We start from the raw sequence: 17,577 nt of genomic DNA on the forward strand, positions 1-17,577 counted from the left end.
ATGACAGCCCTGTTAGTTTAACTTCTGTTCAACAAAAATAATGCAGTCACTAATAGAAGTAATGCAGGATCATCTAGACAAGGCTACAGTTATACTTCAAATCAGCATGTATTTGTTAAGGGAAATTCTTGTTTGACCAATTTGATTGGCTACTGTGTGTGGTCACAAAGAACTGAATGCAAAAAATAATTTTGATATAGTATACTGTACTTGGATTTCAGGAAAGCTTTTGATACAATTGCATATAAAAGACTGCAGTGCAATTGGGGTAGTATGGCATTAACGGCAAGTTGCTGTTATGAATAAAAGGGTAAACAGAAAATGGTAATCAATGGACACTGCTCTTCGTGGACTATTGTTATTAGTGGAGTCCCATATGGTTCGGTGTTGGGCCCACTGTTGTTTTCAATATTTATCAACGATATTGATGAAGGCATATCAGGCTTTATGGCCAAGTTTGTAGAAGATACGAAGATTGGCATGGCGACTAATGAGAGTATGCTACTGCAACAGGATCTAGAAAAGTTAGGTAGATGGGCTGAGAAATGTCAGTTGAAGTTTAACATTGACAAACGCAAAGTACTGAATATAAGTAGCAGTAACCGCAGAGTCACGTACCAGCTGGGTGGTACTACACTCAGGATAGTAGAAAATGAAAAAGACCTGGAGAGGTAGTTGTGCAGTCAGATATGAAGTTCTGCGAGCAATGCAGACAGGCTACCAGGATAGTTCATGGGGTTTTGTCAATGATATACAGGAATTGTACTAGCAGAGATAAGGAAGTGATTGTCCCATTGTATAAGGCAGTACTCAAGGTGTGAGTACCCACACCTTGAGTACTGCATAGGAGTCTGGAGGCCTCATTTTTAATAATGACTGTAGTAAAGTTTTTGGTGATCAGTCGTGAGGCCATTAGCAAAGTAAATTGTATTAGGACAATCAGCCTTTGGCCTTGCTTTTGTCCCTCCCAACAGCGCAATTTTCAAACATTGACGTTGTGCTTAAGCGTGAATAAAACTTCATGCGTCTGTGATTAAATTTAGAGCCCATGAAAAAGATTAATAAGTTACTTGCTCTTATTCAATTTGTTTCACACTTTTAGGAAAAAATCCAGCCCAAATCAGTCCAATCCAATCGAATCCCAACCAGTTTTAAAAGCAATATATTTCATTTAGAATTTGGTTTGGTTCCTTAACGGAAAAAAAATTACGGATTGAATATATTGTTTCTATAGAATGCAGTTTCTGTGGTCTATTTGCCTATTTGAAAATTGAAAAATCTGAGTTTCGGGGAGAAATAAGAACAATGTCCACAGACAGACTAACTCGGCTCCGACGTGAAAGAAAAATTGGTTTGCTTTCTTGTATCATTTGACCTGACTAATTCTAATGTTCCCAGTGGAATATGAGGAATTAATCGTATTCATCCAATGACAGTCATTGAATTCAAAGCTTTTCCATTCTTCCAGTGTTGAGTAGGAGTAAAAGAGAGAGAGAGAGAGAGAGAGAGAGAGAGAGAGAGAGAGAGAGAGAGCTGTAGTATAAATATAGCCCCAATAACAGATAAAATATTATTATTTTTATTTTATTTTTTTTTTACAGAAATAAAGAGCTGATGGAAAACAGCCACACAAACGAAGATTCGCAGATGTCTAATAACATGCTCACGCCTTTCCAAGAAGTGGAAGAACTGTTAGCCATGATTAGGAAGACAAAAATGCAGATTGATAAATTAAAAGATATTTTCCAAAACATCACAATACAGATGAAAAATGAAAGCAAAACAGCACAAGATAAGGATTCACTTGAGGAAAATGGCAGTCACGGAAGGGTTAGTATTTTGCAGTAAGTAATGAACTGACCTAACTATCTAAGGACTATTATTTCGGATAAGTAAAAGAGTTAAGAATAAATTTTACTGATTATCGCCAACTATACTAACAGACCTATTAACTTTTTTTTATAACCATGTTTATCTGGTTGTTCGAGTTTTTGGACATAAGTCCGAATCGAACTTATGTCTCTCTCTAAATATGAGATTGAAATTAAATGTTCTATGCATCAAATTAAAACTTCTTTTCGTGTCTTCTAAAGTGGAGAGAATTTTATACAAGCTCAAACGCATTTTTTCATTTATTTTTTATAATAAATGTGGGAATGTAATATTCAAATATGATGCATTTTTAAAATTATAAATGTACTATGGGCCTGAACACTGTTTTTCATTCAGAAAAACATGCTAACGGACCGGAAAAACCTATATAAAAATAATAATATAATAAATAATAAAATAATTACTGTAGGTTTTATGGTCTGTGTCCATCTTTTCTAGAATTTTCTTTGCAAGAAAACTGGTGAAACTCTTTCATTCAAGACCAACTATCTGAATCCCTGTAAGAAAAAAAGCCGTATGAAAATTTGCCCTTCCTGTCCCAGCGAAAAGCATTTTCTGAACTGCGTCCAGAGTTGGAAACCGAATCATGGCTGTTAACACTAAGTGATAGTGTGATGACACTATTCGCCCATAAGTATGTGTTAAACAATAAATGGTGCCAAATTCCAACTGATCGAAACTCTTCAATAAGAGTATAATGCTTCCATTGCGACAGAAGTAGAACCATAGATTATTAGTTTCTTGAACATTATTGGTGTCCGAATACGTTTTAGTTATTGTTGTTGGTGGTGGCCAGCTTTGGGCACATATCGCACCATTGTGTATTATATCTGCACAAGTATGTGCTCACAGACTGATCTGCATGTTGAGCGGGCCCTCGTGGGTAGCAAATTTGGCAGAATCGCTGTCCTCCTCACACCTATAGGAAAAGACCGGAGTTTGAATTCCGTCAATGACGCGAGGAATTATGCGACTTTTTACATGGTAGCCGAGTTAGTCGATCTTATGCGAGAGTAGCATGGTCTTTTCTTTCGGATTATCATCATCAAGTATTGTTTGTTTTTTTTTTGTTTATGTGCTAAAGATTTAGCACTCTCAAGCAGAAGAAATCGTAACTGCAAGTAAGGAATGCTTCAATGCCTTCCACATAAGTCTTCACTGCGACTGCTAGGGTTTGCTACACAGAGTCGCAGTGTCACGAAGGGGGAAGCTATTCTTTTTATGCGTGTTGCATGCATGCTTGTTCTTAATGGTTGTGTGCAAGCGTTGTGGTAGTTTTTCTCGGCACTGTTGAGAACTGAATTGATTAAAATTCCAGGTTCCTTAAACTGTTGAACCGCCATATGTCCCACCCATGGTGATACCGCACAGTCTGCTTCCAGTTTTATTTCCACTACACTCGCCCAATACGTAAAGTATTAAAAAGTACTAGGAACAGTCTCAGAGTTCCTGCTTTTTAATCTGGTAAATTTACGATTCCGTACAAAATATATATTTACAATAAAAGAGGGGGAAAACATAGATATCAGTATGAAAAACTGAAGTGACCAATCCTCAACCAGGAAAGTATTAGTGTGGTATAAGAAAATATTCAGAAGAAATGCTGAAACACGGAATTTCCAGCAATATTCCTTGTGAATCGGGAAGGCAGAAAGTTCTCCTGCATGTGCAGTAATATATCAACTAAAAGGAATGGACCATTGCTTTTTCTCAGTGCCCAAAAGGTGGTAACGTTAGGATAGTCACAAATATTCTCCTCAGTTACATACCAGTTCTCATATCCCAAAAATCTCACAATGAGTTTATAATTTTTGCCACTCCTCAGGGATGTTCCCTCATAACTGAAAACGATGTTCCAAATGTCTTCTTCACATCTACAGAAAAGGTGTCCGTACAGACAACTCCCTCCTATTTCCAGCCCTCTCATTCATTTTATATTTCATTTACAGTCTGTATGACTTGAAGGATAGATGCCTTCAAGTCATACAGATGTAAATGCAATATAAAGTCTGTATGACTTGAAGGATAGATGCCTTCTTAGCATTCCACACTGTTATCTGTAGCACTTCACGGTCTCAACTAATGGACCTTGTCTCAACTTAACAAGTTCTTTCCTCGCAGTTTTGCCACTTTCCTTTCTAATAAATAATCTGCCACTTTCCTGTCTTTTATTATCAACGTTTTTTTATGGAATTCCAGCATTAATTAGCTCTATCTTAAATTTAGGTCACATTTGTGTAGCACATTTCTTCTTAAATCAAAACAAACATCGAACTCTGCATATCTGCAAAGGTCGCCATTTTAATTTCGTTATTACTGCGCTATTAGAGGCAACAACTGAAACATAACTGGCTGTGTGCTTCAAGTATCAAAATAAAAGGCTCTGCGTTGAGTTATTTTGAATAGAACATTACAGTTTTGAAAGTATTCAATTTTTTTCCTTTTCTCTGTGTACTTTATTGGGTTGACAACCTTCAAACGAAATTCGGAAAGATCGAACGCATAATAACTAAACACCATAATCACAACCCTTTTAAGTGAATTTCGGATTCACTATAAATTTATGATATTCTATTGGCAGTCTCGGTGAACCTCTTCCTTCCTGTGTGACCCTACTCTCACAATGGCCTCAAAACAAATAAGCATTACGGATCGGCAAAACAATGCCAACACATAATCTGTAAATATATCAGCATCGCAGGTACGCTAATTCCTAATTTAAGCTCAGATACTTTCTGAACGTTCTGCTGTAAGAATAAAAAAAAATTGCTAGACTTGTCAGCTCCACTAACTATTCGATCAGATTAATACTTTTCATGAACAGGCAGTAAAAACAATATTTAAGGCAAGATAAACCACAGGGCTTACCTCACACTCTCGAGGTAATAACATTAGGTAAGCAATACTTTTTACTAAATTAAACTATAGACGACAACACGTACCTTATTTAAAATTCTGCTGCTAAACAACGATTCCTATTCCTGAAGTAACATCACAAGAATAAAACAGAGACCAAAACACTAATTTTGGCCCAATTATGACCACTTCCAACATGACATAGTCTGTATTACTTAAACGTCTATTCAAAATCAAATAAACTTCTAGAGCTACCTCTAACATTCGCACCTGACCGTACCACTATTTAAGACTGCTTCCACCTCTGTATTGTCCTACATTCTAGAGCCAAAAGAAACCTTGTGAAGAATTTGAATCAATGTTCGATTCAGGCACTCTACATAACGAACACGTTCAAATAACATATTGCCAATGTTTCTGTACAAATGAATGCGTGGAAGGTAGGGGAAAGGAGGAGGAGCGACAAGAAAATGAAGTGTTAAACAGGAAGCGTAATGCCGCACGTGTATTCTAATTAAACAAGAATTAAGTAGCGTACAAGTTAGTCCAATTGCATCATTTCTGTGCGTAGCCAACTACTTAAGTAGTTATAAATTGGCATCATTAAGTATATCTCATAATGCGAATACCTTCACAACGAGTTGCCATGATATTGCACTACCTCGAATAAGTAGCGATTCACCATAGGAGAAGACTAATGTTACTTATTCTCAGCGGATGCCATCACCCATACGGCAACATTTCGGAGCTTATTAGCTCCTCATCAGTGGGTGGGCAGGTACCCTGGTGTTGAATGATGACAACCCAGTTGCGAAGTATAACTCCAGAATATGAGAGATGCCTGATGGTGTGGAGTAATTTAGATTACATAATAGTTTAGGGCTAAAACCTTTCACAAGAATTAATGAAATTAGACGAACAGGTAAGTTAACTAACCCTTAGAAAGCACGTCAAGATAAATGAAGCGCAGTCCTGCGCTTCATTTATCTTGACGCGCAGGACTGCGCGTCAAGATATTCATTTGAAGCAGGACTGCGCTTCAAATGAAGCGCAGTCCTGCTTCATGTGCAGCTGCGCATTTATCTGATGATACATCAGTACAATACTGTATCCAAAGTCTTGTATGCCTTTGAAGTATAGGAGAAAGTTAAATATACATTGTACAACCCCTTTACTCCACAGAATACTGGCTGCTCAAGTGGACAACTCAAAAGCATCGCTTCCCTCTTCGGCAACAACAACAACAGACGTGGCTGAAAATCTTGATATTAAAAGACTCTCAACTCTAATTGATGATAAAGCGTACCTGACTGTTGGAGGCATGCGTCCAACAGTTATATATGCTCCTTGCATCTGGAAAGTATGTGAATGGAAAGCCCCCCCGTTAAATAAATATTCTTTATTGCAGAGATAATAAATATACCTACACCCTTCAGGGCCAGCTTGGCCAAGATTTATTCATGTCTAGAACATCCCAATGTGTTATTATTGGGATGTCTAGAACATCCCAATGTGTTATTATTGGGATGTTCTAGACATTATTATAGGTATTTATGTGCTTATTATTATCAATGTATCGGCAATAACTGTAACCTATGCGTTATATTATTATTAATAAACATAATTTTCCTGCATTATCATACATACTTTCTATTTATGTTTATAAAATTCCTACAGTACATTTCTTGTAATCTAAATATTTCCATATCGCAATAATGATTTATTTAGTAACTGAGAAAACCATTCAATGCGCGCGGGCATCAGCAATTCTTACTGGTGACTACGAGGGGGGGGGGGTGCAATGATAAAGACAGCAGTACTGAAGAAATAAGAGGGAATCAGTTATGTATTTTTAAAGCACCGAATAAACTGACTCCCGCAAGATGTTTTTTCAATTAAGGATTTCCTGAACCTGTGCATCGTGACGTACAACTTTTACATAGATTACTTGAATTTATGAAACCCACAGAGAAGTTCATATCTAATAATACTGATTAAAGTAATTATTAATTGTTTTGATTTATAAAAACTTTGATAGGACGCTGGTGGAATCAGGCATCGGCAATCCTAGGCAAGTGGGACAAGTTTCTGTGGCACACGAATGATATAATATTTATTAGAATTGCTTATTTTAACATTCACGCACCTATACAAGTGGCACGCCTGAAGATATTTATAGTTAATGACTGAGAATGGTACTCACAAGGAAAATGGTTTCCCTTATGAGTATAGGTTACACACCAATCACCTGTTCTCAAACACATCACACAATGTAATTTGTGTAGTGGGTGGGCCATCATCACTCTTTCTGAAGGACGTGGATGAGGAACTGACCGAGATAATTTCTCTAATATTACGCTCCACGCGGGTTTCTATTCAATTTTCCATTCCCCATACAATATCCAAGCAACAGCTTTATGAAAACTTAAAAACAAAGCCTCTGCAATAGATGATCAACGAGTCTGGAATGATGCTTCTTGCAAAGTTAATTACCTCTGCAAACGATTCACCAAACTTAGCCAACATAATAGCTCCCCCAACAGGGAAAATTCCAGAAACTAACAACAATTCAAATCGAACCTCTCCAAACTCAAAGAAATGGACAGAACGTTCCCCAATGCGTCCCTTCACCTAATAAATTATCACAACATTGATTGCAAGAGGTTACTCTGAAGCCTACAGGAGTCTGATTTCCAATCAAATGATGAGAAATAAAAACAGCTGCCTGCCTGCAACCCAGTAACTGCATCCGAGAGCTAAATGTGATGTTCTGCAATATATATTTTTGATCATGCCCCTAACCCTAGTGCTGTGATAAGCTTGCTGTATTTGCAATAAATGAATATTTATTTATTTACTAAATTAATAAGATAACAAGGTAAATAGGATAAGATAAAAAAAAAGATAAAGCCTAGTTAGGAATCTTAATCTTAGTTCAGAAGCTTAAATATGGAGCAAGTATCGACTGCTCATTGTGCATAACTGGCGAGGGGAAACCTCTGTTAAGTCACAACTCAACTATGGATTGTAAAGATGTATAGGCGAGTTTCACGTGGATGAATGGTTAAACAACGATTCAGTTTTGTATATTAGGAAACTTCAAGCGAATATCACAAGCAGGGCTCGAAATGGAGGTGCACTGGAACGCCATTTCGATTCGTCATACGCATCGGTAATGTCAAGTACTTACTTGATTATTAAAAATAAGATATTTCATTAATGAGTGTCCCATTTCATAAAATTTTCCATTTCGAACCTGGTCATAACTTATTTGAAGAAGTCCTGAGGACCGACTACCTCTCCTTAGGCGATCTTCCAACCCTCCGTGAAAGATTATACGATGTGGTGAAAGAAAGTAGTCTGAACGTCCTTTTGTCCTCCGTAACGGTACAGTGGGTTCGCCACCTGTCACTTGTCGAAGGGGTCTGGTTCAAATCTCATGGACGATTCTAGCCTAGGTTGCAATTAGCTGATCTCAGGGAGAGAGTATAGGATTATTCCCCCTTCCCCGTAAGTTATCCCGTGTCGAAATAACTTATGGAGAGAAGGAAGGAACTCTACGCCCTCATCCCGAGGGCAGGCAATGTGCAAAGCATCCAATGAACACACACTATCATAGATCCTGCTAATACGCAATAAACAATACCGTCAAAATGTGTTCGATGCTTTAAAAAATTGTACAAGGCAATGGTTAGGCAGCATCTTGAGAAAGAAACGGATGCACAGAAGTACAACAGAATTAGGGAGACAAAAGGGTGCTCTTACCAAGAAAGACTTCAGTTCTGCAGTTGCAGCATTTGGAAACTAGGCACTTGCAAGGAAAACTGATTGAGGCGTTTAAGGATTTAAATAGATTGAGTAAACTAAATGATGATGGCATCTTTACTCTTTCTCGGTCAACACACACGCAAGAGGACAGACTTAAATTGAAAAAGGATGGCTGCAGGAGAGATGTGCAAAAATTTGCTTTCAGCCTTAATTGAGCCTTGGAACACACTACCATCTGGTGTTGCGGAATTATATGCTTTGATTGAATTTAAGGAAAAATTAGACAATATATTAGAGGTGGATGGAAATATGAGGTTGTTTTTTTTTTGTTTCTTTGTTTGTTTATGATGCTGCTCCTTTATATCATTTACCGCTGCTAATGATAATACTAACCACTGGCCATTTGTTTCTGAAGCTGCTTGAGAATGTACTAACTGTGAGAATGTTATAACTAAATAACGACTTCCACATCAGCCTCCTCAAATTCATTACTCCCTTCCTCATAGATCCACTATGATTATCCTCTTAGCCACTACCAGTTCCTTTGAGTTTCAATCTGAAGCGGAGCTTGCAGTCACCTACACTCCTGCTTTAAAGTTTGGAATCCCAGCTATAACAACAGTTTTCGTGGGTTTTTTTTTTTTAATTAGCTATGATAACATAAAGTTTAATATAAAAAACATACTACAAAGTATTTTAAGATTTTTTATTTACCATTAAAAAATTTACAACAAAAATTATTGAAATGATTAATATTAAGAATATACTGATTACATATCAAAATATCCTCCACGAGATTTTATCACTGCCTTACACAGACGTGGCATTCTGGCTATTAATTTTATATTAGTGACTTGACTAACATTGTTCCAAGAGATCTGCAAGGTTTCACACACATTTTGTGAAGATAGGGCAGACTTGACTTCACGGACTTGACTATCTAGATAATCCCATAAAAACTTTAAAAACTTTAGTCAGGCGATTGGGGTGGCCAACACCATAATTTGCAATACTCCTTCCTGTTGTTTACTTGCTAGAAAATCCCCGCACAGTTTAGAGCTGTGCTTCGGGTCATTATCTTTCTGTAATATAAAATTTCTTCTACAGAGGCGAAGTCCAGAGGATATTGCATTATGTTCAAGAATGTTTTTATAGCCTTCTTTTCTTAAAATTGCTTCAATTCTGACTATGTCACCCCCTACAGAAAGACCGAAACAATCCCAGATCATGATGGAACCACCACCGTGTTTGACTGTAGCACTAAACAACGTGGTACCATTTTTTCTTCAGTTGACCTTCTCACATAGACTATACGCTTTAATTCAAAATTTTCAAATTCGGATTCATCCGTCCACAGTGCGTTTTCACCTCTTCAGTTATCCAATGTTGATGGCTCTTAGTCCAGCCACCTTTCTTTCGATTTTCATGCTTTAATAAGGATTTTCGGAAGTCCTACTTGTTTAAGACGAAGCTTTACAGTACAGGTAGACACGCGAGTTTCTCTGTTACTATTGAACCCAGCTCGGATTTTAGTGCAGTAAGTCGTCAATTGCGTTTAGAAATTAGTGTTAATCATGGTTTGTCCTTTAAATTGCCAATCTCCATGAATCGTCGAACGGTAGTTTATATTCCTTTAAATGAAACACCTAATTTTCTGATAGTACTGCTCATGGAAAAACTTTCTTTATACAGAGTTATAATAACACTACTTCTTTTTTAAACACTCAGTTCCTTATTCTTTGCCATATTTATCACGAAACACAAAACTTACACTAAACACTTTTTCTGAATGATGGGTGTTCGATTTTATAATTTACAGCTCTCACGCATCAATTTGTATTATTGCAAAGCACTCTAGAGTCTTCTACAATCTTCTATAATAGTGAAACAATATTCCCACTTTCTACAGCAGAATATTCTAGAATTATCTATATTCAGGAATCTTCTGCAATGTTTTACAATATTCAGGTGTCTTTTACACCTTTCTGGAATATTCTCGAATATTTTAAAATTTCCTTAAATATTTCTTAAATATTATTTGTTTTTAATATTTATACATAATAGAAAATATTTTAATAAAAATTGGTAAAAACGTTGGTCCTATTTTTATAAAAACTTTGAAAAATTAAAAAAAAAAAAAGAAACGTGATTCCAAACTTTTAGTGTAAGTAGATCTCAAAGCACCTTTTGAGTCTATAAACGTTCCAGAAATGCTGAAGCTACTTTCCAATCACTATCAGATCAAGAGAGACACTCTGCAGTGTTCCTCACATCACTCTTTCAAAACAGAATAATCTACCTTATTTTCCATGGGCGAACATATATGTGTGATGTATGTCTTCAGACGTTCCACAACGTGGTGTCTTATCTGAACTCCCCTTTACAGCACTTATCTTCCCACTTTTTCAGTCCAGGCATGATGCTATATATTATGGTGATGATATAAAGCTCCTCACAGTGATTGCTACGCACAGTAGTCTTGCTATGATAATTGCATTAATTAATGACACTCTCCTGGAACTTGAAAATTATCTCAACCAGTTCGAACTAAAAATAAACCCAGCAAACTCTGAATTTATGATATTTTTCTTAAAGAAAATGCCGTATCTATTCAGTCAACACTGTGTAATGCTCCTATCCCCATTGTCAACAAGTATAATGATTTTGGAGTTGTATTTGACCCTAAGCTTTGCATCAGTAATCATAGCTGCTCACCTGAACAGTTCGACTTCGATAGATTAACGAACAGCATTTGAAGTATAGTTCTGATGTCACAATTACCAGAAATTATATAAAACTATGGTATTCTCTCCACTTTTATATTCTGCAGCGGTATGAGTTTCTCTTGCTCCTAGCAAAATCAAGCCACTTTTTGCTGCTGAGTTTTGGCTCTTAAAATGGGCCATGAACAAAGTAAACTTCCTCCACAGTTAAGGACAACTGCAATGGCCATTTGCTACAAATTCAAAGACCCTCCACTCTGATTAGATCGAAACGTCTTACCATTGCTGTTAAAATTATCGTTGGCCCGATTTCTGAACTATCATTTTGGGACTTGTGCTCTTGGAAAGAGTCCCTTAGCCTTCCCTCAAAGAGACCCCAACTCTCTGCTCACATCTCAGCCGTCTTCAACTGTCCGATAGATTTCTGCCCTTTCAGATGTTCTCACGTACTTAGTCATTGAATGCAATACGTTTACTTGTGACATGTAATACAGACGCCGCTTCCTCGAGTCGTATATCTCTGTCCCTTATATTCCTAATCGAACCTCGAATCTCCCCTTAATGTTATTTCAAGCCAACAAAACTATCTGCCGGTCAGGAGGCTTACTCATTTATTCAGTATAATGATGAGTAATGACAAACTTTATATTTTTGCTAATTTTTACGTGGTTAGACTCTCTCTCTCTGTGCGGACAGAAATGATTTATGAGCATCTGTATATTTACCACTTTTTCTTTCAATATAATATAATGTACAGTATTTTTATATTGTATTGAACCTTGAACTTTCTGTACGTCATTTTATGTTTTCATATATGTATTTCCTTATGTTCGATTTACTGAATGTTCTCAGTTATTATTTATTTTAATTTTTCTTTCACGTACTGTATTATCACTGTTAACCCTTGGCCTGTTGGCCGTAAATGGCAAAATCGCATGTCTTGTATCTATTATTATTATAAAAAATAAAAAAACAAAAAAATTATTATTATTATTATTATTGCAATAAAGATTTCTAATTTAAAATTAGAAATCATAAAATATATCCAAACTTTTACGTCCAGTACTGAATTTTCTGTATTCAAATTGCAACGCTAGTATATAGATAAAGTTATTATGATTTATTACGATTCGGTTGGACAGTCCTGAAGTATCACCCTATAAAATAACGATTTTTGGACCTCGATATGAAGGAGTGGGGAAAAAAAAGACTTCAAACGTCTTTTTTTTTTCTCGCTCATGATATTGTTCCTCTTCGCAATGTTATCAATGCTTATTATAGTTACTTTTTTGTAACCTTTTGGTGCTACTTAATTTTCTTATATTTATGACATATTCTGAAACGAGAGAGAGAGCTAGTAACTTGACTTCTAAACAATTATATCTTACAGGATGAGTATAAGAGTCTAACAGGAAATGTCACAGAAAAAAACGAGGAAAAGCAGATCAATGGACAGATGACAAGCCAGAAAAAGATTTCTAATATATACCTGCACATTCCGTCTTGTGAGCTGAGAAAAGTATGCTACATGATAAAACACGTAAAGGAAAAAGTTCAGGAACTCAACATGTACTTGCAATGATGCAGCTGTTTTTAAGTGTCCAACAAAGCAAGGTAAACTTCGTCGATTATGAAATAGGACAAGAAAGGTTAGCATTCATTATGGAACGTATTCACGTACACTTTTCGTAGATGTTATTTAATGTAATTTAAATCGATGTTTATCCTTTTTTGAAACGCTTTACCAAAGGATTGTGGTGGAACAATCCTTTTGCTGAAGAAATACTCTTTTTCGTCATACTTTGTTGCTATTAATTTATACCTCCTCGTTTACTGATTTGTAACCTAAGAAATACCTGGCAACGAATTATGCCATTTTATAATAACAGCTTGGCTGCTTGAAAAATATAAATGATAACACGACACACGCTATATTAGTTAGTTTACTTGCTACATGTTATAAATGTGGAAGGGAAATGGGATATGATATTCTCCTGAGAAAGAGATGAAGAGATTTGAGAAATTTTTGTTCATACAGTCGAATTTCAATTAATATAGCTCTACACCTTTGGGAAATGAGCCCTTGCAAGGGAACAAGTTTTTGATTCTTGTAAAGAATCAAAGTAAAGGGCAAAGATGAAAAAAATAGCACATCTGGAAGAAATTAGCAGTTACATAACGTGGTTTTTTTCTTTCATACCATTGTGGACGACATCTCACAGTTCAGTAATATATATACAGTATATACAGTACTCGGTTGTAAAATGGAATACGTAAAAAAAGTGCCAGACATGATGTAAAACATTTTTACATCATGTTTGGAACATTTAAGAACAGCTAATATAGTGGTATCGGATATAATTGGATAACAACGGAGCCAAGGTCCCGAAAAGAGGTAGGGATGAAATTCCAGATCCTGTTACTTACTATAATTTAAAAAAATGGAAACTAAAATGAATTTATGACTTGCAGACTGACATGTACACATGTCAGTCTGCAATCATTCCCTTCTCTAACTAGGAACGATGTCATAAATTATATTGAGGACATCAAACTCATCATTCCAGCTGAGAGTACAACCTATATGAACAATATCATTAATATGAAATTAATTTAATTATAAACCTATCTGTTAATTTAAACCTAAATATCAACCCTTCGAAATTGCCAAACGCTCAAACTACAGGTTGCTCAGCTTAATATGTCCCTTGATGAGAACGAAATGTTATGTCTCTTCTCACACCGATCTTGGATTAATGCCAGAGGCCAGACTACTGTTTAAAATTTAGCACACTTAGATGGAAATGCAAGCATGTTAGAGACGCAACTCTAGTTAGGTAATACATACATTCATATATACTGTATACCCGTCAGATCCACTGCACTTCGGAATTGTGAGATCAACTCTATCTACGAATATCAAGGGGATCACAGCTTCTGAATTCTGGCTCCTCAACTGGGCTAACTATAAACTACACCCGCTCCCTAAATAACAACCATTGAGCTTGAAACTGCACTCAACGACGAAAATATGCTTTATTTTCTAGATGAATGAAGGGTAATTTTTCACCGAAAGATAATAGGAACTGCCTCGTCACCAAATTTGTGAGATACCTCTCATAAAGAATCCCCCAGCCACCACTCAGAGCCAAACAAGATGTTAATATGTCACAATATGCTAGCACTTTCAGGCAAATTTCTCCCTAAACACTCTCTTACAATCATCAAACGACTTATAGATTTTGCATAAGTTTGCATAGAATAAGAACTACTAACATCACACGATCCATACAGGTTAGACTGAAACTTTTTCTACCCCTTATATCTGACGAGAATGAGCTGTCCCATTGCGAATGTCAGCAAGGTTCAAACCAAATGTTTTTGCAGTCTGATTAGTCCATCTAGTTTCGTTTCTGTGAAATAAGCAAATTCTTGGTGCTTACATGTTTCTAATTCTTTTTATTGTATTTATTTTAATGTAGAAATAGTAATACGATTATTTGGATTAATTATATTTTTAAACATTGTAAATTTTAATTTTTTAATGTTAATTCCTGTCCCTTCTGAAATATTATACATATATATATACTAAATATACATATGTACATGTATATATACTATACTATAATATGTACTCTGGTAGCAATAAAGATTTATTATTATTTTTTTATTTAGTTATTTAATCAATAAGTTTACTAAGCATATATTGGCTGATAAAACGGGAATTATTACATATTAATAATGCATCCGCTATAGTTAACTACCTTTAATAAAATGATACATCATTCGATTCTCTAGAAGTCTCCTGATTGCATTGATGTAACGAAAACAAACCTTCAGGTTTAGAATATTTTTTCAACAGATGGCCCTCTTTCATAGCTCATTTTGAATCAGTTAAGTCTAAGTCGTTAATGGCTGAACTGAATGACGGAGCTATTCAGCTATTCAGTACCCTAAGAATACAACAATGAAGGGTAATCTAATTAAATTTTATTTAGTTCAATATGATTACCCTGATTTTCATCAGTTGTTAGCTGCCAGATATCCCCGGCACGTTAACAGGCGCTGTTTCGTTTAACAAGATGGCCAACTGATAGGCATTTCCCGTTTCTCCTTCTTAAACAATCAACGAGATTCGTACTGACCCCAAATCTCTATTACATGAATCGCTTGAGAAAACTAGATCAATCAAATTCATGTTTTTTTCCCCATAATATCAGAATAAGTTTCTACAACCTCACTAACGTCTACACTTCGGTCAAGCGCGAGAGTACAAAGCGAGTGACCGTGGTTCAAGGTCGCTTGACTATTAAATACGGTGCTGTTTCATGTTTCATGTATTCTCTCAATCTTGTGAACTCTCTATTGAACCTATTTTAATGGAATTTGAATAAGGTCAACAAATAGTTCTAAAAGATTTAAAATTTAATAAAAATCCAGTGCAGTCAAGTCTTTAGGTGCTGACGAACTGACAGAGGGACAAAGAAATAATAATTGTAAAATCATAACAAGAAATAACAAAATTAACTCTGTTCAAACTATAAATTCTTTTATCCCAAAACGCGAAAAATTCTGAAATTGTCTTTAAAAATTTTGTAAATGATTGGAAATAATAGGATTTTAATGTTTCGATTTTAATTGTGTTTTTCTCCTTTCTTGCAGCGATTTCTGAAGCAGAAAGGAAAGATCCAAGATGCGAAGAGCAATGTCACTGTTAAAAAACTAAATTTTAAGTTAAGAAATTATTAATTTCCTCGATATATACTCCTTGAAAATTATCGGTTTTATTTTATTTTATTTCAGTAAACACGTTCAACAGCAGGAAGACCGTTTACTATGTATAGCAAAAGAAAATAAAGTTATTTGGTTAATAATAATGTAACAATAGAAATATTTTATGATGAAATAACTGTATTTAAACTATTTACAAGAAAACATGAAAAATAAAACAGTTTGCAGAGATAAATTTTATAGTCAGTGTCAGAAGAGATTCGACAGCTTAAGCAGTTAAATTAATTATAATTGTCTGAATCATATTCTAATTTCAGTTCCTTGGCAAGTGAAAGTGATCGGATCAGAAAAAACTGTACTGATGGATGTCGAGTTCAGATCTGAGTATATATTAACATTTGCAATGACAAATGATACAAGAAAGAAAGCTTATACAGCATCAGCCAAAAAAACACACACACATTTCACCTAGTCATTTCCTCCAATAGTTCGTCTAATTCTTCCTTGAATTTATTTAAGCTATCAACTTCCACAACAACAAAATAAACAATAAAGGCAAAGCTCTGCAACCATCCTTCCTCAATTTGAATTTATGCCCCCTTATGCTGTAGTCTGAGCAAGAGGAGGCGTTCCATCAGCATTGAGCTTGCTCAAACCATTCAGGGTCTTAAACACCTCAATCAGATAATCTCGCAGGTGGTGCCTGATCTCCAGACGCTGCAATTTGCAGAACTCAAGCCTTTCTTAGTAAGAGCACCGGTTTGTTCAGCTCACCAGTCTCGTTGCCCTTCACTTACTGGTGGAGGGCAACGAGACTGGTGAAAATGAGGCCTCCAGACCTGTATGCAATATTCAAGATGTGACCTGATCATTTCCTTATACAATGGGATAATCATCTCCTTATCCCTGCTAGCAAAATTCTTGTATATCATTGAAAAAAAAAAAAACCCACGAGCTGCCCTGGCAGCCTGTTAGCAGTTCTCAGAGAGCTACATATCTCACTGCACAATTACAGCCAGGTCTTTTTCATTTTTTACTACTCTGAGTGTAGTGCCATCCAGTTCATACTTTACTCTAGGTTACAGCTCCCATATGCAGTACTTTGTATTTGTCAATGCTAAACTTCAGTTGCCATTTCTCAGCCCATCTGCCCAACTTTTTCTAGATCCCGTTGCAGTAGCATACTGTCATTAACCACCCTGCCAACCTTTGTATCATCTGCAAACTTGGACATCAAACCCGATATTTCCTCATCAATATCATTGATAAATATAGAAAACAACAACAGGCCCAACTATTATATGGATGGTTTTAAACGTGAACTTTAAATTGAAAATTAAGGTTGAAAGTAAATTTTAAAAGGTGTTTTGAAAAATTCCATATAAAAAAAAAATTACTTTAAATATACAGTGTGTTTCATAAATATTCTGAAATAAAAGATGCTTTTATTGTAAACGGAAGTGCTTTCATATGTGAAATCTCTGTAAATGTGCAGAAATTTGTCTTTTCAAAACATCAAAGGTGTTGGAATGAATAAATCCACTTTGCCACGTTACCCCATCATATAAACCGCACAGCTATTGGTTTCACTTATCGGGAGCTTCCT

General features: G+C 35.8%; 1 protein-coding gene across 1 annotated transcript; it reads left to right on the plus strand.

Moving 5' to 3' along the window:
• Positions 1–1,664: 1,664 nt before the first annotated feature.
• LOC150080801 (uncharacterized) lies at positions 1,665–12,837 on the plus strand. The gene is made up of 2 exons (XM_090381400.1): positions 1,665–1,830; positions 12,631–12,837. The coding sequence occupies exons 1-2, from the start codon at positions 1,699–1,701 to the stop codon at positions 12,820–12,822; spliced, it is 324 nt and encodes a 107-aa protein (XP_090237526.1). The 5' UTR covers positions 1,665–1,698; the 3' UTR covers positions 12,823–12,837.
• The last annotated feature ends 4,740 nt before the right edge of the window (positions 12,838–17,577 follow it).

The sequence above is a fragment of the Mastigoproctus giganteus genome, chromosome 9, assembly GCF_048544385.1.
Source record: "Mastigoproctus giganteus isolate SK-2022 chromosome 9, ASM4854438v1, whole genome shotgun sequence".
Taxonomy (NCBI): Eukaryota; Metazoa; Arthropoda; class Arachnida; order Uropygi; family Thelyphonidae; genus Mastigoproctus; species Mastigoproctus giganteus.

Coding starts and splice junctions, on each gene's coding strand:
- LOC150080801 (XM_090381400.1), top strand. CDS start 1,699: ATGATTAGGAAGACAAAAATGCAGATTGATAAATTAAAAGATATTTTC. Junction 1,831..12,630: donor AAAATGGCAGTCACGGAAGG/GTTAGTATTTTG, acceptor TATATCTTACAG/GATGAGTATAAGAGTCTAAC.